General features: G+C 30.7%; 1 protein-coding gene across 1 annotated transcript in view; it reads left to right on the top strand.

The window, feature by feature from the left end:
• The window catches only part of LOTGIDRAFT_153895 (hypothetical protein), a gene marked incomplete at both ends in the record, with an annotated part of 38,449 nt that overhangs the window by 10,428 nt on the left and 2,874 nt on the right, over window positions 1-25,147 (top strand). Inside the window, 27 exons of the mRNA XM_009059891.1 lie at window positions 2,704-2,838; window positions 4,543-4,604; window positions 4,779-4,852; window positions 5,698-5,776; window positions 5,922-5,955; window positions 6,209-6,323; window positions 10,799-11,046; window positions 11,246-11,473; window positions 11,620-11,723; window positions 12,869-12,957; window positions 13,278-13,372; window positions 13,618-13,710; window positions 14,012-14,122; window positions 15,675-15,819; window positions 17,564-17,657; window positions 18,000-18,125; window positions 18,315-18,400; window positions 18,773-18,947; window positions 19,082-19,164; window positions 19,382-19,499; window positions 20,278-20,351; window positions 20,442-20,513; window positions 20,841-20,973; window positions 21,248-21,362; window positions 21,555-21,755; window positions 22,831-22,857; window positions 24,696-24,859. Coding sequence (XP_009058139.1) covers window positions 2,704-2,838; window positions 4,543-4,604; window positions 4,779-4,852; window positions 5,698-5,776; window positions 5,922-5,955; window positions 6,209-6,323; window positions 10,799-11,046; window positions 11,246-11,473; window positions 11,620-11,723; window positions 12,869-12,957; window positions 13,278-13,372; window positions 13,618-13,710; window positions 14,012-14,122; window positions 15,675-15,819; window positions 17,564-17,657; window positions 18,000-18,125; window positions 18,315-18,400; window positions 18,773-18,947; window positions 19,082-19,164; window positions 19,382-19,499; window positions 20,278-20,351; window positions 20,442-20,513; window positions 20,841-20,973; window positions 21,248-21,362; window positions 21,555-21,755; window positions 22,831-22,857; window positions 24,696-24,859 — 3,080 coding nt within the window. The remainder of the gene's footprint in view (window positions 1-2,703; window positions 2,839-4,542; window positions 4,605-4,778; window positions 4,853-5,697; window positions 5,777-5,921; window positions 5,956-6,208; window positions 6,324-10,798; window positions 11,047-11,245; window positions 11,474-11,619; window positions 11,724-12,868; window positions 12,958-13,277; window positions 13,373-13,617; window positions 13,711-14,011; window positions 14,123-15,674; window positions 15,820-17,563; window positions 17,658-17,999; window positions 18,126-18,314; window positions 18,401-18,772; window positions 18,948-19,081; window positions 19,165-19,381; window positions 19,500-20,277; window positions 20,352-20,441; window positions 20,514-20,840; window positions 20,974-21,247; window positions 21,363-21,554; window positions 21,756-22,830; window positions 22,858-24,695; window positions 24,860-25,147) is intronic.

The following is a 25,147-nucleotide window of genomic DNA, read 5'->3' as shown; positions in this document are numbered from 1 at the left end:
TGAACCCTATTGAAAAGAATCGAAAAATATTTAGTATAAGTTATTGCCCTTGTTCTTGAAAACGTGTTTAATTTTTAGCTCGTAAACACTCTAGAAGGCACAATTCTTGATGGATTTTAACGAAACTTGGCATGAGTGTTTGTTATCAACCAAGGTTAAACCCTATTGAAAATTAGAAAAATCGAAAAATATTTAGTATGAGTTATTGCCCTTGTTCTTGAAGATTTTTAGCTTGTAAACACTCTAGAAGGCACAATTCTTGAAAATTAGAAAAATCGAAAAATATTTAGTATGAGTTATTGCCCTTGTTCTTGAAGATTTTTAGCTTGTAAACACTCTAGAAGGCACAATTCTTGACAGATTTTGACGAAACTTGGTGTGAGTGTTCGTAATCACCCAAGGATGAACCCTGAAAATCAGGAGAATCGAAAAATATTTAGAATGAGTTATTGCCCTTGTTCTTGAAAACGCGTTCAAATTTAGCTCTTAAACACTAAAAGGCATGATTCTTGCGGGATTTTGACAAAATTGGTTTTATTATTCAGTCTCGCACTGAAGATTGAATATTTGCCTTCTAGAGTTTTCATGAGCTAAAAATTGAACACGTTTTCAAGAACAAGGGCAATAACTCATACTCAATTATTCAGTATCGCCCTAAAGAGTTCAAAAGAAGTGTATGACTGAAGGTTGAATATTTCATACTGGTAATTGTTACTGTACTGCCAAATATTTTTATTCAAAATCAAAGCTGCCAGTGGGCGTATATTACCTTGCCTGGCAATCTATCTTGATAATAGTGTTTGAGAGTTATTATATTTACAGTAATTTGGATTACAGTGTTTTTTCTATAGATTGTAATTTTGATTGCACTGTTTAAGAGTTATAATATTGATAGTAATTTTGATAACAGTGTTTAAGAATTATGATATTGATGGTAATTTTTATACGCCCACATGAAATGGGGGGCGTATATTGCCGTCACCTCTTTCCGTCGGTCCGTCCGTCCGTCCACAATTGCTCGTAAACACTCCACAAGGCACAATTCTTGACTGATTTCGACGAAACTTGGTATGGCTCTTTGTAATCACCCAAGGATGAACCCTATTGAAAATTAGACGAATCGAAAAATATTTACTATAAGTTATTGCCCTTGTTCTAGAAACGCTCGTAAACACTCTACAAGGTGCAATTCATGACGGGTTTTGATGAAACTTGCTATGAGTGTTCGTTATCGCCCAAGGATAAACCCTATCGAAAATCAGAAAAATTGAAAAATATTTAGTATGAGTTATTGCCCTTGTTCTTGAAAATGCGTTCAATTTTAGCTTGTAAACACTCTAGAAGGCATAATTCTTGATGGATTTTGACAAAACTTGGTGTGAGTGTTTGTAATTACCCAAGGATAAACCCTATCGAAAATCCAAAAAATTGAAAATATTTAGTATTAGTTATTGCCCTTGTTCTTGAAAACGCGTTCAATGTTTAGTTCGTAAACACTCTAGAAGGCACAATTCTTGACGGATATTGATAAAACTTGGCATGAGTGTTGGTTATCACCCAAGGATGAACCCTATTGAAAATCAGAAGAATCGAAAAATATTAAGTTTGAGTTATTGCCCTTGTTCTTGAAAACATGTTCAATTTTTAGCTTGTAAACACTCTAGAAGGCACAATTCTTGATGGATTTTAACGAAACTTGGCATGAGTGTTGGTTATCACCAATGGATAAACTGTATTGAAAAACAGAAAAATTGAAAAATATTTATTATGAGTTATTGCCCTTGTTCTTGAAAACGCGCTAAAATTTTAGCTTGTAAACATTCTAGAAGGCACAATTCTTGACGGATTTTAACGAAATTTGGCTTGAGTGTTTATTATCACCCATAGATAAAGCCTATTGAAAATGAGAAAATGAGAAAAAATATTTAGTATGAGTTATTGTCCTTGATCTTGAAAACTCGTTCAATTTGTAGCTCATAAAAACTCCAGAAGGCATGATTCTTGCCGACATTTGACAAAACTTGGTTTTATTACTCATTACCGCGCTGAAGATTGAATATTTGCCTTCTAGAGTTTTCACGAGCTAAAGATTGAACACGTTTTCAAGGGCGATAACTCATACTCAATATTATTCAGTATCGCCCTAAAGAGTTCAAAAGAAGTGTATGACTGAAGGTTGAATATTTCATACTGGTGATTGTTACTGTACTGCTAAATATTTATGTTCAAAATCAAAGCTGCCAGTGGGCGTATATAACCTTGCCTGGCAAGCTATCTTGATAACAGTGTTAGATAGTTATTATATTTACAGTAATTTTGATTACAGTTTTTGAGAACTATTATATTGATAGTAATTTTGATAACAGTGTTTAAGAGTTATTATATTTATAGTTATTTTGATAACAGTGTTTGAGAACTATTATATTGATAGTAATTTTGATAACAGTGTTTAAGAGTTATTATATTTATAGTTATTTTGATCACAGTTTTTGAGTTTTATGATACTGATAGTATCAGTATACTGATGTTTGAAAGTTATTATATGGATCGTAATTTTGATTACAGTGTTTGAAAACTATTATATTGATTGTAATCTTGATATTGATTGTAATCTTGATTACAGTGTTTGAAAACTATTATATTGATTTTATTCTTGATTACAGTGTTTGAAAACTATTATATTGATTGTAATCTTGATTACAGTGTTTGAAAACTATTATATTGATCGTAATTTTGATCGTACTGGTAAAGTATCAGTAGTTATAACACCAGGACCAGGTGTGTTTGAGGTTGACAGAGAATTAACAAATATTACCAAACAACGTACAATAGACTGTGGTAAGTAGTAGCAATTTTACTTTGCACTGAAATTCTTGAATAGATTAATACTTCAAGTGAACAGGAATGATTTTTATACGCCCACATGAAATGGGGGGCATATTTTGCCGTCACCTCTTTCCGTCGGTCCGCCCACAATTGCTCGTAAACACTCTACAAGGCACAATTCTTCACTGATTTCGACGAAACTTGGTATGGTTGTTTGTAATCACCCAAGAATTAACCCTATTGAAAATCAGACGAATCGAAAAATATTTACTATGAGTTATTGCCCTTGTTCTTGAAACGCTCGTAAACACTCTAGAAGGTGCAATTCACGACGTATTTTGATGAAACTTGGTATGAGTGTTCGTAATCGCCCAAGAATGAACCATATCGAAAATCAGAAACATTGAAAAATATTTAGTATGAGTTATTGCCCTTGTTCTTGAAAACGCGTTCAATTTTAGCTTATAAACACTCTAGAAGGCACAATTCTTGATGGATTTTGACGAAACTTGGTATGAGTGTTCGTAATCACCCAAGGATAAACCCTATCGAAAATCAGAAAAATTGAAAAATATTTAGTATTAGTTACCGCCCTTGTTCTTGAAAACGCGTTCAATTTTTAGTTTGTAAACACTCTAGAAGGCACAATTCATGACGGATTTTGATGAAACTTGGCATGAGTGTTGGTTATCACCCATGGATAAACCGTATTGAAAAACTGAAAAACTGAAAAATATTTAGTATGAGTTATTGCCCTTGTTCTTGAAAACTCGTTCAAATTTTAGCTTGTAAACACTCTAGAAGGGACAATTCTTGACAGATTTTAACGAAATTTGGCTTGAGTGTTTGTTATCACCCATAGATAAACCGTATTGAAAATCAGAAGAACCTGAAAATATTGAGTATGAGTTATTGCCCTTATTCTTGAAAACGCGTTCAACTTTAAGCTTGTAAACACTCTAAAAGGCACAATTCCTGACGGATTTTAATGAAATTTGGTTTGAGTGTTTGTTATCACCCAAGGATAAAGCCTGTTCAAAATCGAAAAAATCGAAAAAATATTTAGTATGAGTTATTGCCCATGATCTTGAAAACTCGTTCAATTTGTAGCTCATAAAAACTCTAGAAGGCATTATTCTTGCCGAATTTTGACAAAACTTGGTTTTATTATTCATTACCGCGCTGAAGATTGAATATGTCTTCTAGAGTTTTCACGAGCTAAAGATTGAACACGTTTTCAAGGGCAATAACTCATACTCAATATTATTTAGTATCGCCCTAAAGAGTTCAAAAAAAAGTGTATGACTGCTAAATATTTATGTTCAAAATCAAAGCTGCCAGTGGGCGTATATTACCTTGCCTGGCAAGCTATCTTTTTGTTTTGTATAATAATTTTAGCACAATTCATATCACAAGAGTATGGAAAAATGATAATAATCACATCTGTTAAGTATCTACCTACATGTGAAAAAATTTCTTTTGTGAAGAGAAAAGAAAATGACATTTGTTGTACAATTTTGACTGTATGCCCTAGTATATGTAGGTGTACTCAGGGTTCTTGATTTATTTTTTTCCCAATAAGACATTTTTCTAACAATGTTTTGTGGGTGACGAGACAACGTTTAGCTGCCTAGGCCTACTAGTATTCTACTCTAGATGCACCATATCTAGAGCCCTTAAATTCAACACATTTATTTATTCTATTACTTGTTCTAGGTGTTGGAAGTGATTTAGTCTGTATGGGAGAACAACCTTTGCATGCTGCCCCATTGTTTAAGGTTAGTTTTATACTATTTGTCAATTTTCTTCTTTGAATTGTTTTATGGACTTGTACTGAATTAGTCAAGAGTTTTAATAGGTGAGATATATTGATTCCCTGTATGACATGACATTTGTATACACCATATTGTCAATGTAATTTGAATAAGATTGAGATAATACTATATTTATAGTTTCACAGTAAAGATGAACAGACGTCTATAGAGATAGGTGATGATTATAATATACCACATTGGATGAACCACAGGTACACTAAAACAGTTGTATTGTTTAAATGTATAAATTGGTAATCAGCATGTGGTAGAAAGGAACAGAATCACAACAAAACTTCAATTAGTCCCAGAATAGAGCAATATGAGATTCTCTCATCAACAGAGAGAAATCAATATTTAACAGGACAGAAGACCAGAGATTGATCAAGAAAGTTTTCTTTCAACTAATCTGACAACTATTAAGCTGGATTATTTACAATTGTGGAGTGATGAAATTTCTTATATGTATATGTTGTAGTTAGCCTTCCTTTTTTCACACATGAAATGGGGGGACGTATATTGGCACAATTAGGAGGCACAATTATTGACAGATTTTAAAAAGTGTTCAATTTTTAGCTTGTAAACCCTTCAGAAGGCACAGTTATTGACAGATTTTGACAAAACTTGGTGTGTTTTTTATCAACCAAGGATGAACCCTATTGAAAATCAAAAAAATTGAAAAACATTTACTATGAGTTATTGCCCATTTTCCTGAAAATACTTTCAGATATTGGCTCATAAAATCCTATTGAAAATCAGAAAAAGCGTAAGTCTTCTTAGTATGAGTTATCAGTTATTGCCCTTGTTCTTAAAAACATGTTCAAGTTTTAGCCTGTAAACACTCTAGTAGGCCCAAATTGACAGATTTTGATAAAACTTAGTAATGTTATTCAGTAGAAGTGTATAACTAAAGGTTGAATATTTCATACTGGTGATTGTTACTGTACTGCTTAATATTTTTATTCAAAATCAAAGCTGCCAGTGGGCATATATTACCTTGCCTGGCAAGCTATCTTTACAGTGTTTTGTTACATCTGTGAAACTATTTTTTTTATTTCAGTTTCTATATATCAGAAAATCAAATAGAGAATATGAAAAACCTCTCTTTTATTCCTAGAATCAAACCTCCACAAGAGTATGTAAGTATGAGGTGTATTTTGATGATATTTCTACAATATTATGACATGCAGTTGTAGAAATATTTTCTAAAATTAATATTTAAACATTTTAAATGAGAATCCATGCTCTGTACTAAACTGTGTTTTTGTATATTTTTTTTTATAGTTAGATCATCTCGATGAAAACCCTAATGGAAGAGGTAAGATAATTTCTTCTTTGAATTGTGAAGCTCCATATAAACACCTTACTAATGCAATTCCATATTGGACCCTCAGAAAATGTACAGCATTAATCTTTGTCCAACAATTATTGAAATACTTTTTTTTTGTGTAAAGAGAGAACCTTGACAACATTTAGAAGACAAATGAAGTCAAAAAGTTAACAAAATCACAAAAAGTGTAGCTTACATTATGTTAAGTATGACATACTTCAATTTTTGTTTTACAATACAGTATTTAGAACTCCATCTAATTTTGAGGATGAAGATGAAAATTTTCCATTCATGGATTATGATGAATATGATTCTCAAGTTTTTAAACTTTCCTCCAGAAACAATCCACGAAACTTGTAAGTTTTATTTTCTAAAAGTTGAATTTATGATAACATCAAACTCAAGTTCTCAAAAATTAAGAAGCTGCACAGCACATTATACAATTAATATTATACATGTATATCTAACTTATAAACAAGACTATTCTTACTTAAGAACATATGATTTGCATTTTTTTTGTAAATATCCTGTGAGCCTAAAAGATTTGTACAGCCAAAATTAATTGGTAGGAAGAATTTTAAATTTAAGATTTGAGAGAACAGCTATTAGGGAAGGTTGATATATTTAATAATAACACTTTTTTGCATTTAGTTTGCATGAAGTAGTATAGATGTGGACAAATTTAAAAATACATTCACGTGCATTTTTATACGCCCACATTGAATGTAGACGTGTATTGCCCTCCCGCCTGTCGGTCCGTCCGTCCGTCCATCCGTCACCCTTGTTCGTCCGTCTGGCGGTCCACATTTGTTGTATGCACGATAGACGCCACAGTTTTTATCTGATCTTGATGAAACTTGGTATGCATGTATATATTGATGAGATCTCAGTCAAATTTGAAATTGGTAATAATCGGAGTTATTGCCCTTGACTTAGTAAAAACGCGTTAAATTTGGCTTGTATGCACGATAAAGGCTGCAATTTTTTATCTGATCTCGATGAAACTTGGTATGCATGTATATATGATGCATGTATATATGGACAAGATCTCAGTCAAGTTGAATTTGGTAACAATCGGTTGAACGGTTTTGGAGTTATTGCTCTTGAATTAATTCAATGTGTCTAATTTGGCTTGTAGGCCTGATAGAGACTACATTTTTTTATTCGATCTTGATGAAACTTGGTATGAGATCTTAAATCTTATGGTAAATCGGATGATTGGTTTCACATATTTAAACCACTACAGACGTTATCATTTCTGACAGCTGGTAGTGGGCGTATGTTACCTTGCCTGGCAAGCTATCTTCTTTCTCTTTAGAGTTATTATTTATTAGGTTACTGACATTATATTAATAACAGTGGCATATCTATTAACCATTTGATGAGAAATGAGTAGAATCCACAAAATTGTCTAGGGGGTCTCACAGGCAATTCTTTCCCAATGTAAAATGATAAAAAACTTGAAAGTGGGGTAGAGGCTTGTATAGAATGTATTTTTATACGCCCACATTATAATGTAGTTGTGAATTCAATAGAGACTATCTGATTTTAATGAAAATTGGTGTAATCATTTATATTGATGAGATCTTGGACAAATTTGAATTTGACGATCTTTTGATGAACTGTTTTTGACATAGGAAAAAACATGTAAAAATTTATTTTACTGTTTAAATGAAATTTGGTGTGATCATTTATAATGACTTAGTGAAAATGCATCAAAATTTGTTGGTTTGTGAACACGATAGAGGTGACAGTTTATGTCAGAATTTCATTATATAATAATTGATGATATAATGATAATGTGTGTTTGATTAAATCAACAATATCTTCCACATATTAGATATTCGGTTTGATTTGATACCGATTGCTGAGCGCCCTTGATATACTGAAAATGTATCAGTAAAGTAGGGATATCTTGCTAGGCAACCACCAATGAAATACAGTGTGATCATCTACCGGTACAACAATGAGATCTTGGTCAAAGTTAGAATGCGATGATTTTTCGATGAACAGTTTTTTAGTTATTGCCCTTGACTTAGTAAAAACTACAGTTTTAGAGACTTTCGATTTATATTAAATTGAGTGTTATCATTTATAATGATGAAATGATTTTTGAGTTATTGCCCTCGACTAAGTAAAGTTGTTCATACTAAAGAGACAATAAAGATTTCATCTACATCATTTAAAGATACACAAGTACATTAAATGTAGCTTGCGAATGCAATAGAGGTTTAAGTCTGAATTATATGAGATTTTTTATCTGATTTGACACAGATTGGAGACCGCCCATGATATACCAAAAATTAATCAAGGAAGTGGCTAGGTAACCGCTTGTATGATCTGTTATAAATAATAAACTGGCCACAGTGCAACTAATGTTTAGAAATAGAAAGGGAGAAGTATATAGCCTCTGTGGAACCCCACATTTCACCACCCTTTTAACGGTTTCAGTTTTGATAAAATCAACTCTTTGCTGATAGTGAGGCAGCATTTTAAGACTTAATAATCTTGTATTCATTGTGGCTAAATTTAAATATTTCATTCTATCAGTATTTACATCAACCAGAGCTTTCATGAAATTGTATGTTGCATAGCATTAATTGCTTTTCAATTTTTATTTTATCTTTTTTTTTTTCATTTTATTATTTTACTCATTGTTTCTAACAGACATGATATTGTAGAGGAATTGTAAGTTTTATTTTTAACATGCTATCAACCTCCCATAGTGTTAACATCTATTTCATACTATTTTTGTCATGTGATCTGTTATCATGGGACAGATTGGTAGGGCCAGAGATTCTACAGTTGAATAAAGCAATGAATTAAAAATATTTTATCAGATAATTATAATGAATTGAAAAAGACTATTTTGATGAACTAGAAATATATGTTGGACTATTTTAATGAACTAGAAATCTTTGCTGGACTAATTCAATGAACTAGAAAACTTTGCTGGACTATTTAGAAATATTTTCTGGACTATTTCAATTAACTAGAAATGTTTGCTGGAATATTTTAATGAATTATTAATCTTTGATGGTATATTTCAATGAATTACTACTCTTTGATGGTATATTTCAATGAATTACTACTCTTTGATGGTATATTTCAATGAATTACTTCTCTTTGATGGTATATTTCAATGAATTACTACTCTTTGATGGTATATTTCAATGAATTACTACTCTTTGATGGTATATTTCAATGAATTACTACTCTTTGATGGTATATTTCAATGAATTACTACTTTTTGATGGTATATTTCAATGAATTACTACTCTTTGATGGTATATTTCAATGAATTACTACTCTTTGATGGTATATTTCAATGAATTACTACTCTTTGATGGTATATTTCAATGAATTACTACTTTTTGATGGTATATTTCAATGAATTACTACTCTTTGATGGTATATTTCAATGAATTACTACTTTTTGATGGTATATTTCAATGAATTACTACTCTTTGATGGTATATTTCAATGAATTACTACTCTTTGATGGTATATTTCAATGAATTACTACTCTTTGATGGTATATTTCAATGAATTACTACTCTTTGATGGTATATTGAATAAAAAGTTGTTGGAATATTTCAATGAAATTGAAACTTTTCTGAGACAATTGCTATAAATTCCTATAACTTTCGAGTCAATAAGAAAATCAATACAATATTTAGTGATTTAAAGATTTCAAGGATTAGCCATATTTCTCAGAACTTCTTCGTAGCTCTTTCAACATTTTTGTTCGATTTATCCTGCATTTGCTAATAGATATTGCTTAGCTTGTCGCTTATTTTTCTTTTATTACTCATAGCTCATCATTTTAGGTGCTAGTTAGGTTGTGTTATTGCAAATCTTCCCAATCTCATTTCTGTGATTTATTGAAGTATGCTTGTAACTTAAAGGGACATTATGCTTTTTTTGTAGGTCAAAAAATTTTGGTTGCTCAAATTTGTGAAAACTATACACCAAAATCTAGAGAAATGTTCCCTTAAACGTATCTGAAAGTTTTAACTAAAAGAATCCAACCATTAATTTTTTAGACATCAAAAATATTAAAAAAAATTACGTAATGTTTTTCAGTTTGTTATGAAAGCTGTTAGAAAACTGTTGTGCAAATTTGAGAAAAATAAATGCTTAATTGTAGAGAAAAATGTCTCCTATGTTTCTTAAGGTCTCAAATAATATCGAGCCATTATAAGCCCAAACACCAAAACTAGGTCAAGCTGCTTAATTAACAATTATTACTCCATTTTTAATTAAACCTTTTGAAACAAATTCAGATACATAGATATAAATAACCTACTTATGACTTTTTTGATAATGAAAACCTTTTACAAAAAGCAGAATACCTTAATTATGACTTGTTATTTCATTATGGCTATGATATGGCAATATTTTTGCAACTAGTAATATAAATATGATCACAACTTGTTATCTCATAATGATCACATCTTGTTATCTCAATAAAACACAACTTGTTATCTCAATATGACCATGACTTGTTATTTCATAGACTGATCCCAAAATTACTTGTGTCAAGACCAGTAAATAACAAAATGGCACCCTGGAATCAGGAAGTTATATATAAGAAGCAACTTAACTTTACTACTGGCCATCCTCTTTTGTACCCTCATGCTTATAGCTTTTTGCTTGTTGTTTATTAGATTTGCCTGTGTTTATGCCTTGCTTGTGTTTTGTTTTGTTTCTTTGCTTTGATTATCAACACCATTCACTGATCCTTTTCATTTTGAATTAATAAAGAATTTTGGTATTGTTGAATGTCTGTCTCGATTTCAAGATTACTTTAAAACCAATCTCTTCACAGACAGGGTAAAAGTAATAGTTTCTACCATGGAAATAGACAGAAGATTAAAGGAAAAACATTAGCTGAGATCCGTCAAAGTCGGCGGGCAGCTTCAGTTCGTACCAGATATAGATCAGATGATTTTGAGGGTCTGTATTTAATAGACAAGCATCCTAAACCAATTAAAACATCTTCAGCTGCTATCAGTATCCCTGTGGGTTCATTTGGAGATGATATAGCTTCATCTGTTGGTTGTTATCCAATTATAGGTAAGATAGAGCTTCATCTGCTGGCTGTTATCCAATTATAAGTAAAAACAGCTTCATCTGTTAGTTGTCCAAATATCCAAATATAGGTAAGATATAATAGCATCTGTTGACTGTTTCCAATTTTTTCATGTAAAATAGAGCTTCAAATACAGGTAAGATGAAACATACAAACAAATATTAACATATTTTAATATTTCAGAGCGTGGTGCGAGTAGAGGTTCTGTTGAGTCATCGGATAGTGAAGAATACTATATGAATATAGCTAGGAGAGCTGTAGTTGGTAGTGCTGGTTCACCTGTAGGTCATAGTCGAAAATATTTTGATAATTATCGTCCACGCAGAGCTTTAATCAACCCATTTGCTCCATCTAGAATGCAATTTAAAATGACAGCTAATATGAGGAGATGGGTCCATGCATTTCCGAAAGGTAAGATGATAAAATCGATTTTATTTTGTTTTATAATAAAACTATAGGAATGCCCTTGTTTGAATACACTGCAAGATGATTGCCAATGCTATGTTGGTGCATGAGCATGGATAGGGTTTTCCATTAATCAGTCATTATGTTCTTAGATTCTAAAGTATCAACAGTAAAACCCAGCATGATGAAAGGACATTTTGGTTACCAAGATGAAGGGGAGAATGCTTCAACCACACCTACTAAAGAAGTTTTGCAAGTAAGTTATACCATAGAATTATAAGAGTATGCAATGCTAGATGACATCAATTTTTATATGCCCACATGAAAGGGGGGGGGGGCGTATATTGCCGTCACCCATGTCCGTCGGTCCGTCCACAATTGCTCCTAAACACTCTACAAGACACAATTCTTGACGGATTTTGACAAAACTTGGTATGAGTGTTATTAATCACCCAAGGATGAACCCTAGTGAAAATCAGAAAAATCTAAAAATATTTAGTATAAGTTATTGCCCTTGTTCTTGAAAATGCATTCAAAATTTTTGCTCGTAAACACTCTAGAAGGGACAATTCTAGACAGATTTTAACGATATTTGGCATGAGTGTTTGTTTTCACCCAAGAATGAACCCTAGTAAAAATCAGAAGAATCTAAAACTATTTAGTATGAGTTATTGCCCTTGTTTTTGAAAACGCGTTCAATTTTTAGCTCGTAAACACTCTAGAAGGCACAATTCTTGAAGGATTTTGACCAAACTTGGCATGAGTGTTTGTTATCAACCAAGGATAAACTCTTTGAAAATCAGAAAAATGGAAAAAAATGTAGTATGAGTTATTCCCCTTGCTCTTTAAACGCATTCAATTTTTAGCTATTAAACACTAAAAAGCATGATTCTTGCTGGATTTTGACAAATCTTGGTTTTATTATTCATTCCTGCGCTGAAGATTGAATATTTGCCTTCTAGAGTTTTCACGAGCTAAAAATTGAACACGTTTTCAAGAACAAGGGCAATAACTCATACTCAATATTATTCAGTATCGCCCTAAAGAGTTCAAAAGAAGTGAATGACAGAAGGTTGGATATTTCATACTGGTGATTGTTACTGTATTGCTAAATATTTTTATTCAAAATCAAAGCTGCCAGTGGGCGTATATTACCTTGACTGGCAATCTATCTTTTCTTTTACTTTTACGTATGTGCACCAATATTAGGGCCATGATTACTTCTGGTGTAGTAAGAAAATTGGCAACAATTTAGGGCTATAATAAAACATCTTATTGTTTTGATATTAATGTAGACTTGTTTATCATCTATAACACATATAACCAACTCTTACTTATAAGCCAGCTTGCAATTGTGATCCTGCAATTTTTTAATGGAATTAGTTGATTATATATTTTTAGGGAGCTCAAAGATTTGTTGAAGCAAGAAGACAGAGGTCTATATCAAGACAAGGCAGTATTGATCATGATGTGATTAGTGGACACAACAGGTAACATAAGTAACAAGTTAATTGAACCAGTTGGTAATATTATGGAAACAACTGATATTTTAGAGCTCAACTTGTATTAGTTTATACAGCCCATGACCTCTTCAACAGTTACAAGCTGATGAACCCATAACTCATCATTTCATACAGAAAAGTAGGGCGTAAAACTTCATTATATCATCTGATTTGTCTATATACCTCTACAGATAATTTTGAAGTTTGTTCATATGTTTGTATACTGTATTGCTAGATCCAAAATACACATGTAGTACCAAAGACCAATAAATCTGTTTTCTCATATCTGGTCTATAATTTCTTTATAGTTCAGAAACAAGTATGGCAGGGGTGAATTTATCACCTAACCATAGTCATTATAACAATTCAGAAGTTAGTTCATCGTATACCAATCATGAACAAGGTATTTCTTTTTCCTTTCTGGATTTTTTTAGAACAAAATGGTACATACTAATTTTCATCAGCAGCTGTGAAAAGTTTATGAAACTGTTTTATCATACATTGCTCAGCTAGACAATCAGTATTAAAATGAAAAACAAATTTCTTTACTTCAGAACTATGTATTTATTTTGATTATATATAGAATGCATGTAAGAAGATATGTAATTTCTATGTACTATTTATGTAATTTCTATGTACTATTTATAGTTCGTATGAAAAGTGGTAAGGCTGTACGTGATAGATTATATTTAGATGCTAGAACAGCAGGAGATCAAGAATGGCATCCATTTATGACTACAGGTAATAAGTTGTTTAATTGTATCTACTAATGGTGTGAAGTGAAATGTGAAAATGGTGTGAATATTTGCTATTCTACGAGAGTTTGAAGTTTTCTAAAATAATGAAGCCTATCTCTAAATCATTACTATTGCATCCCAGCTATCAATCTTCTATATGGAAAAGAATTTTGTTGCAAAACTGAAAGTTGTTTCGAATTCAAGTCATGGTTTATCTCAAAAAATTATTTGTTCACACATACTTCCAAGTGCATCAAATTGCTCAAGTACAGTGTTGCACATAATATGTGAAAACTGAATTTTAGGCTGGGATTGGAGACCATTAGATAAACAAGAAGAACGAAATGCTGTATCACAATTAATGAAACCAATTTTAACAGCTGATTTTGAATATAAGAATTTTTGTACAGGAATCAGTAAGCTGACTATTTGGTGTTGTTTAATATGCTTACTTACTCTAATTTCTCTGTATAGTTTGTATTTTAATTTTCTTCTAAGCTGATGTGCTAGTCTTTATTCTTAACTTCATTATGTATTTAATTAAAGGTCATTGCAAGCTCACTTTGAAATCTCATTAAATTTATAATTCTATGTAACCTGAAATATTTTGATTGTTTGATGGCATTTATATTTTTTTTCATGTAAAGCAGAACTTATATTTACACCTTTTGAAATCTGGAAACATCCAAACTAATGTGAAAAAATAAAATTAAACTTATAGATAGTCAGCTTAGAATTTTGTGCATGGTTTCATAGATATTTCTTTGCTTTCATAGATTTTGCTTTTTTTGGCATGTGCATGTTTGTGATGGTTGAACCACTAAGCTATCTTGGGAGATTCAGTAAAGTTTGAACTTATCTTGATTTGCTCAGTAACGTGAGGTTTGGACATTTTGTCACTTTGTGGAACAATAAACTGGGAGCTTGTGTGATACAGGCTGTATACTTTCATGTGTAGTTAATTAGAAATTAAAAAAATGTGTCAAAACCTGTGCTTTTGCTAAAATCACTAAGTTGTGATGTTCGTTTTCATTAAGGACTTTAAACTTCATTTCATTTCATTTGACCTATTGCTTTATTATTTTTCAAATCCTATTGAGTAAGCCGGTGTAATATTGAGAGATAGTTTAACCATTTCAGTGTCAGTGTTGACAACATGTTCCTTCTTTGAAAATTGATATATCTTGATTTACTATCTATTTAGTGATGACAAGACGTTTAAAACAGATCTGTATCTCTAATTACTAACTTGCATGACACAGATTAAGATTGATACACTGGCCATATTGATCAGAACAGTTAGTGTTTCTAACACTCAATTTTGGATGAATTATTTAAATTATATGTACAGAAATTGTTTATGATCACAACCATTAAGCCCAGACACTTTTTAAAGTTGGATTTCTTTTCAAAAAGCTCATCCATTGTACTAGTATTCTTTTGTTTTCTTAGTATCTTGGCATCTACTTCAGTAAAAGTGCTTGGTGAAAAGTATAGCTGTGTTACTAATCTACTAAAATGTCTATCATGGCTTGGTTTGGTATATCTAATAAATTAACATCATATTTTCTTACATTATATATTTATAATAAAGATCATATGTAGCGGATATGTATATTGTATATATTATTCATTTGCAAAAATTTGTTTTATTCTTTATTATGTTTCGCTGAAAATCCAGGACTTTGTGCATGATTTGATTAACTTTGTATTTTAATTGCTTTTGATTGCTTTTAATAGTTGAGATTTAGGAATGACTTGGTTTTTTTTCTTCTATAAATGTTTTATTTATAATGTCCATATAAATGAACAAATGTAAACCACTACATAATGTAACTCAAATGTCACTGACTTGCTTCCAGAAACATCAACTCCTTATACAAAAAGTTTTATTGATATCAAAGTCCTATAACTGAAATAGAAAATTGTTACTGTAGATTAATGACAAAATCCTATCCTATTTTTCAGGTGTGGATTGGAAATCATTAACAACACCAGCATCTCTACCAATAACAACTGATTTCTTTCCTGATAGTCATAGTTTACATAATGATTATGTTGTTTCCGATTATAATCTATTACCTGATGATATAAACAGTGATTATTGGATCAAGTTAGTTAACCACATAAACTTACCCTATCTTTATATCACTCCATCAGTTGATATAACAAGTATTACTTGGTGATATTAACAATGATTATTGCACCAAGTTAGTTAACCACATAAACTTACCCTATCTTTATATCACTCAATCAGTTGATATAACAAGTATTACTTGGTGATATTAACAATGATTATTGCACCAAGTTAGTTAACCACATAAACTTACCCTATCTTTATATCACTCAATCAGTTGATATAACAAGTATTACTTGGTGATATTAACAATGATTATTGCACCAAGTTAGTTAACCACATAAACTTACCCTATCTTTATATCACTCAATCAGTTGATATAACAAGTATTACTTGGTGATATTAACAATGATTATTGCACCAAGTTAGTTAACCACATAAACTTACCCTATCTTTATATCACTCAATCAGTTGATATAACAAGTATTACTTGGTGATATTAACAATGATTATTGCACCAAGTTAGTTAACCACATAAACTTACCATATCTTTATATCACTCCATCAGTTAATATAATAACTATTATGTGGTGATATTAAGTGTGATTTTTGAATCAAGTTAGTTAACCACATAAACTTACCCTATCTTTATACCACTCCATCAGTTAATATATTAACTATTACTTGGTGATATTATCAGTGATTATTGGATCAAGTATCAAGTTAGTTAACCACATAAATTTATCTATCTTCATATCACACCATCAGTTATTATATTAACTATTACTTGGTGATATTAACAGTGATTATTGGATTAAGTTAGTTAACAATTTAGATTTACCCTATCTTTATATCACACCATCAGTTAATATATTAACTATTACTTGGTGATATTATCAGTGATTATTGGATCAAGTATCAAGTTAGTTAACCACATAAATTTAACCACATAAATTTATCTATCTTTATATCACACCATCAGTTATTATATTAACTATTACTTGGTGATATTGATATAGATTATTGGATTAAGTTAGTTAACAACTTAGATTTACCCTATCTTTATATCACACCATCAGTTATTATATTAACTATTACTTGGTGATATTATCAGTGATTATTGAATCAAGATAGTTAACAACTTAGATTTACCCTATCTTTATATCACTTCATCAGTTAATATGATAACTATTACTTGGTGATATTAATAGTGATTATTGGCTTAAGTTAGTTAACAACTTAGATTTACCCTATCTTTATATCACTTCATCAGTTATTATAATAACTATTACTTGGTGATATTAACAGTGATAATTGCACCAAGGTAGTTAACCACATAAATTTGCTTTATCTTTATATCACTTCATCAGTTATTATAATAACTATTACTTGGTGATATTAACAGTGACTATTGCACCAGGGTAGTTTACCACATAAATTTACCCTATTTTTATATCACTCCATCAGTTATTATATTAACTATTATTTGGTGATATTAACAGTGATTATTGGATTAAGTTAGTTAACAACTTCGATTTACCCTATCTTTATATCAACCTATCAGTTATTATATTAACCATTTCTTGGTGATATTAATAGTGATTATTGGTAAACATACCTTGATTTATACATCTCCATTAGTAAACAAAATGACAATTATCTGCTTATATTGCTTCAAATTAGCAAACATTATTTTCAACTCTAAACATTTCCTACTTTTAAAGATATGATAGGCTGGCCGTCCAATATTTAAAATTTATTGGCAATGATTTGTTTTTAGACCTGCCAGTACAGAAGATGAGAAATTCTATAGACAAGAACCAATAACAACTGTTCAAGTATTTAAAGAATTAGTCAACCAAAGACTGGCTGAGGTTTGTCTGTTTAGAAAATACATGAAAAAGGGCCAGTCATTGATATGACTATATCTGTGAACAGTTGTACTCATTGAAAGTTGCATGTCTTCATTCGTCAAGTCAGAAGCAAAAAGCAGAATGTAAAAATCTATTTCAATGAATTGTATTTTTTTTTTAAATTATTGCTTTAAGAAAGACCTGTTGTATATTGTTTATAATTACGCTTATGTCTGTATGACAAGTGTGACAAAACATATTTTTACTGAATTTTAATCAATTTGGGTTAGCAGAGCTCACATAATGCTATCTATTTTTCTGTTCATTTGTAACCATGTCAGTTTTTTTATATTTCCATTACAGGGGTTTCAGCTGATTATATCTAATGGTCCAAAGGTTATATCATCTAAAGAACCAGGATTTGGTACTAGTCCACAATATCAACATACATCTAGTTTAATACGAGCTAGACCTAGACATGAACATCAGGTTATTTTCATTTCTATTACCTTTGTGTTTCTTTAAGTTATTTTGTAAAAGGAGGTTATTCTGAATTAAGTTACAGAAGGTTCTGTAAAACCTAATTCTAAATCCAAGTTATTTACTTTCACTATATCTAGGTATAGTAATCAAGTTAAGTATATAAGTCTTATGAATGAGTGAATATTGTTATTGCAGGAAGAATATAATCTAAGTATTGGAAGAATCTTCCATAAACTAGCATTGTGTGGTCCTACTATTACTGTTACTAGATTTAGACCTCGGTAAGTTAGAATTTCATTGGTTTACTGGTATTATTAGTCTGCAAAACATTTTCAGCCACAGCACCATTATCCCATGGTCTCCTTCACTCATCTGATATAACTTTTTATTTCTACCTCATTTCACTTTAGTAGGTAAACATTCATCATGTCAGGTGATTTTCACACTGGTCAATCAACAGGTTTCTGTAATTTGTAAATATGAATACAAGCAAGAAACTCAAGAATATTATAGGGGGAGGGGCAACCTCTCCTGCGTCATTTTGATTGTTAGAATTCACTGCCTAATATGAAACTTTTTGGATAAAGCGAACCATAGTCCCTTAGAGGGACGTTGTCCATTTTAAGTAATGTTTTCATTGGTTATTGTTTCAGACATTCCCAGCCACAGCACCATTATGTCTACAGATACCGATTTCAGTGTCCTGATTCCTATCGTTATGATATATCTTGGACTGAGTTTAGTAATGAGAAATTAGAGAATTATAATTGGAATTATTTAGATCAGTATATCTGTACACGAGGTGAAGGGGATTATGATTTAATGGAGGTAAGTAAGTTCTTAGTTCTGACTATTGCTGACACAGCATCTTGTTAACTTGTAACACCAAGAGTTCTGCTTTGGCATTATTTGTGATCTTATTATTCAAATCGCTTATTTAATGATTTATTTTATATTTTCAGTCATTAAAGTTTTGGAGAAGTCGGTTATTTTTATTACCATGTAATAATCCAGCCACTAAGAAAATTATTGATGGAAGTCTTAGGTATGTTGAAGTTATTGATTTTAGAAGTTAATTGTAAGCCTGAATTATACAGGTTATATTCTTATTTAAACTTCAGGTATGATTTTTAGTTAAAGTGATCGTTGTTGAGCACATATCTTCAGTTTGTGTAAATAGAAACCTCAATATTGATCTAACTTGATAAATTAATAAATCTCCAAGCTGAAATTGATAGATTTAATATCTGTTTGTATTTTAGATGTGATATTTATGAAGAGAAAGCTTTCAGTGAATTAAAACAACTAGTGACTGGTTTCTTACGATTCCTGGAAATAGCAAATAAAATCAAACATGCCCCTCAGACACGTAAATCAAGAGTAAGTATATTTTTTTAATTTCTATAAGTTTAAGTTTTACTGTTTATATATAAATATGAAATACTGAAATACAAAAGATGTTATGAGTATGAATGTTATATAGGTCCATTATGGATGGTATTGTTGAGTAAAGCTATTTATGTACTTACTGATTCAAAGTCTCTGGTAATTTAAGTAGTAATAGCCATGATAAAAGTTGGATTTAAAGTTTTATAACCTTATTTATTCTACACAAACTATGTTTTGAATTGTACCCTGATGTGCCAAATTATCTTTACTGGACTATTAATGATAAACCATAGTCTTGTTCGTCAAATAGACTTAAGATTTTGTTTAAAGGGACAGATCTGCACCATTTTTTTTAACCAATCAAATATTAGTCTGAGAAATGGGAATTTTTTAGCTGAGCCAATCAGTAATAGTGTTCACAGCTCACCGTCTAAATTTGAGCCTTCAAATCCATGTGTTTCCAGAATTATCCACGTTTGAAAATTAAAAAGATGAGTCGTTTTTTCTTGAGACACTGCCATATATAGAGGAAATCTACTGAAAAAGTAAAAGAAATTCCTAGAAAGAGATATATTTGAAAGAATTTTCCGGTTTTTTTTGGTGCATTTCTAGTATTTATGAGTCAATTTTCATATATTCAAGACTCAAATCAACCCCCCAAAATGACGTCTGTCCCTTTGAGTCACATTTTGGACACTTAGCTTTTTTAACATGACTTTTTCATGAGATTTTGAATATACATGGTGATTATTCTTCTGGTATCTTGTAGGTAGCACCACCAACTGAGAGTTTAAATAAAACACCAGATTCTAGTCCCAATAAACCTGAAAACCAAACAGATAAGTATGTATTTCAGTTTTTGCTATTTATCTCATATAAATTTTACATTGTGCTTGATTGTTAATAATATTTTATTGCTGTATTGTTTTTTAGAATCAATGTAAAAGAAGATATTACAAGTCATTGGAGTTCAAGTAAAATAGTAGAAGCTATGCTTGATAATAAGTAAGCTATGTTATTATTATTAGACTATTGTAAGCTATGTTATTATTATTAGACTATTGTAAGCTATGTTATTATTATTAGACTATTGTAAGCTATGTTATTATTATTAGACTATTGTAAGCTATGTTATTATTATTAGACTATTGTAAGCTATGTTAATCTTGCAGCCAATTGTGTATAGACGGAATGGCTGTGAAAAATACATATTTAACAATTAGTTATAATTAGTAAGGTTTTAAACTCATTCTATGTAGGCCTGCTGTGCAAATCTAAGTTCATCTTGTTTTGAATTTAAATATATGTACATAAATATGTTACTTTTTACAGTACTGGATTAATATTTCTACCTAAACAGCCTGGTATTCAAGAGAAATGTTTTATATCAGGGGAAGCAACTCAATGGTGTTTATCAAACATACCAGACCTTAAAACTGTCAAACAAGCAACAAAATTGATGCAGGTGATTAAGTCAGTTTCCTTTGCCAAGTTTTTCTGGCTCCAACCTGTTAAATATACATGTTTCAAAAAAAATGTGAAAAATTTATCAGGTCTGTTTGATCTGGATTGTGTGTACAATACAAATATGTATCATGTATCAAATGGTGCTCATGTTAATATTTCACCTTCTGATGCGTTTCTTGTGAACAATTTCCATCTATTTCAGCAAACAATAACAAAATATATTATATCACACACGTAAAAAGTTCCTCGTGATATTATTTGATTTATTTCAGAAATTAATAGATGATCAGTTAATCATACATGCATCAGGAAATCCTAAACATAAATTTATCTATGGATTTTACTTATATATGATAGTAACCCCTACTTCTAAACAGAAAACTCAAGGTATGTTATCATTTAAAAGTTTCTGTCCTTCATATACTCAGTGATGTACAATTAAGTAAAGAAAGCCCTACACATTATTTCTTCTCAGTTATAATGAATGGTATAAATTTAATCAGCCCCATAATTAAACAAATACAATTCTCTTACAGATTTAGTTTAGCATTATATATTAGTGAAAATTATTTGTTACAGATATCAATTTGTACGGTGGTCAGCCTTACAATATGTTTTTTCAAAATGAGTTCTGTGAGGTTGCTGTTAAATTTGAACCAGACGACAATGATAAACAGGAAATGAAGACATTTTACCTTCGTGAAGAAGAGCGGGATGAGGAAGTTGAAGATTGGAGAGTATTATCTGGTTTAAATTGTCAAGAAAGAGGACAACATACAGGTATATATATAACATTATAACATTATTTTTATCGCTGAATAGTATACTTCTTACCATTTTATTCTGAACTCTTACACTTAATGTACAAGTGTTTGGGTTTTGGGTTTTGTACTGACATTTTTTTTTAACTCTTAATGTGCAAATTTAAAAATAAAAAAAAGAATTATGTGGCTCTCCATGTATTTTAATTGGTTAGACAAGATTTTGAATCTGAAGATTTTGAAATAAAAATTTCAGTCTCTTAATCTAAAAATTTGCATTAATATCTGCAGTTTGCTTATTTTTTTCCATTTCATTGACTTTTCCAATTGAGCTGGTTTAAATAACCCAAACATCCTGTTCTGTCCATTTCCATTCTTGATGCAAATTTATACTCATATATATATAATTTATATATATTTTTTTTTTTCTAGTCTTTTCTTTTCTTAAAAATAGGATGAAAAAAACAAGATGCAAATTAAAAAAAAAAAATATTTGAAAACATTTGTATACTAAAAAATGATACCTTAACATAGCTAGCTAAAATTGTTAATTAAATTAAATTAATTAAATTGTAACTAACATTTGTAATCCTGAAGGATCAATGTTAATTGTTGGAACATTGTGTACAATACAATTCAGGATAAGTATTGCGTAATCGTAATTGTGATTCATTCTATACTTACATATATACTGATTGCTGAAAAATACATTTACCTAATATTTATTAACCATCATCAATCTTTGGCTAAGCTAAATAAAGTCATCATCCAATATTGAATGATCACCTTGTTATCTATCTATAAATGAAGAATATGTCTGAATTTACTATCTCATTGGTCTACATGTTATGGTGTGTCTATCTATGTCTATTTCTAATCTCTTTTACATATGAATGAGTTCCTGTCGAGATATTTCGTCAAACTTTGGAAATTATAATATCCCTTAAAAAGGATGTTAAATTCTGTTTGATGTTAAAAAAAGAAAATGTTTTTGTTTTATGGGATTATTTTTTGTTACCCAATTATATTTCCCCCCCCCCCCCCCCTGGTGCATGCCCCAATTTCTTGACCCTATTGTATGGATTATATTGTAGGAAAGGTGAACCTATGTGAAGTGAAAGGTAAGATGGTGTTGTAAGGTATCAGCTTTATCCTACACCAATATCCTTTTTTTTCTTTTCTTCTTATTTTCAGACAAACTTATTATTATTATTATTTTTTAGTTTTAGTTTTAGCACTCACCAATCACTCTGTTTGTAAATTCTAGATGTTTAATACTGTATGGTGTACATATCTTAGACATATTTATAATATCTATCGGTTCTTCTGATTCTGTATTCATAGCAGAATCTAGCTTATCGTTCTATAACATCTTGAATAATCCAGACTTCTCTCTCATATTTACTAATTCTATAATTTTATCTCTAGGGATTTCTTCTTTTTGATAAAAAATTTTTATGTGAACAATTTGTCTCAAGACCCTATCTAGCTATTTGATAACATGTACATCAATAAAGATTTTGTAAGAAACAATACACAAGATTGTAGTCATGAACACAAGCAGAATATGGGTATACATGTAGGTAATATGCATGGGTTAGGGTAAGTAATTCTTGTTTTGCAGTGTTTAAGACTAGATTGCTTGATGGTAAGGGTTCAAACATAGTTTAAAAAGCTTATAATAACTATTATAGATCAGAATTCAGCTACTAATACTTTTCTTACAGATTTGCAGATACCTAATAGACACATCAACTTTTAGCTTATTAATTCCAATATTTTTAGAAAAATTTCATTGATTATTTCCTCTGAGTTACTTTACTCATTTAAGATCAAACAACATGCTATACAAATTCATCAATCGATGCTCAATATTGGGATCATTTAAAAGGCAAACATTGTTCTGATATCTCAGACTGAAGTATAATCATATAGTAAAAATTTAGAGTAGCTAGTAATCTCTAACGGTCGAAAATAGCTCTTGAACTTGATCTTTGTTTTATAAATATGTATACACATACCGAATTTCATTTGATTCCATCAAAAAAATCTAGTTTTTAGAGCATTTACAAGCAAATGTTGACGGGCGGACCAACAGACCGACGGACCTTTGTTTGATGAATATGATGTTGATAGAAGCACTTACTGTATAGAGGTTAAAGGGCGATAACTCCTCAAAACTGACGTAAGAGGCCTAAATCTTGAAAAAGCCTTAAATTTAATCAGAAGTAAACTAAACTTTCTCAAACCTTTCGATTTAGGTCCAATAACATCCATTTTAAGTTTCATCAAAATCGGTTGAAAACTAAGAGTGTAATAGCATATTCAAGATTTTGGAGCAAGGGCAATAACTCTGCTTCTAACGGTCGAAAATAGCTCAAATTCGAACTTGATCTTTCTTTTATGAATATATATACACATACCGAATTTCTTTTGATTCCATCAAAAAATCTAGCCGACAATATACGTCCACATAGAGAGATGTGCGCGTATAAAAATACATCTTTCTTTTTATTATCTTTTCATTTTGCTTCAAACTAACTAATGAATTTATTATCTAGGTTTATCTGATATTTTGATTTTTAGCTGAATTAAGGTGGTGGTTCAATGTTTTAGTTAGCACACAGAATTTATTGTATTATTGTATTACACACTGTACCTTTCTTCACAGTTTTATGTTTTATTATTGTCATCATCTTAAATCATTTTCCCCCTTATCAGTGGACCAATGCATGCAAATATATTAATTTTCATCGATGTTTTGAATGCAATTCTTAGATTCTGTTTGCCTACTGTGGAGACTTTAGAGCTAGTTATATACATTTTGTATATTGATGTAGCAATTGACCACTTTTTCATCGGAGTCTTAATCAATTCCTTATGAGCAAAAATTTCTGGACTGGGAGATTACTCTTTGCTAGGCTTATTCAAGTGAATTATACTGAATTTCTCATTCTAGCTACCAAACATCATAAATTTGTCAATGTAGATGTAGATCCAACACGTAAAAGTGAAAGATTAGAATGGGCTACAGCCAGATATCATGCCTACTATCAACCTAACAGTGCTTTTGAATTACAAGTTCAATGGATGGTAGCTACAGGTTGTATTCTAGCAGAATTGGTTAGTACTGATATTCAATACTTATAAGCATTCTGATATACTGTAGTTCAGTTGTATCAGACCATGTAGAATTTGAGCATACAGAGAATGGTTTTAACAAAAACATCATAAAGACATGTGAATCAGACAATTTTTTTTCTTTGTAAACTTCAAGTTATGAGTTCCAATTTCACTGGAAACAAATTTGGCAATGAACATGACTCCCAGCATTGATGCTCTTTTCGACTACTTAATACATTGTACAGGGTTTTGTAGGTTGTCATTGTATTGTCATCTTTCCCTTCACTC

The sequence above is a fragment of the Lottia gigantea genome (genome assembly GCF_000327385.1).
Source record: "Lottia gigantea unplaced genomic scaffold LOTGIsca_4, whole genome shotgun sequence".
NCBI classification, from domain to species: domain Eukaryota; kingdom Metazoa; phylum Mollusca; class Gastropoda; family Lottiidae; genus Lottia; species Lottia gigantea.
Note: the sequence above shows the minus strand (reverse complement) of the source record. Positions and strands in the feature narration are given on the sequence as shown.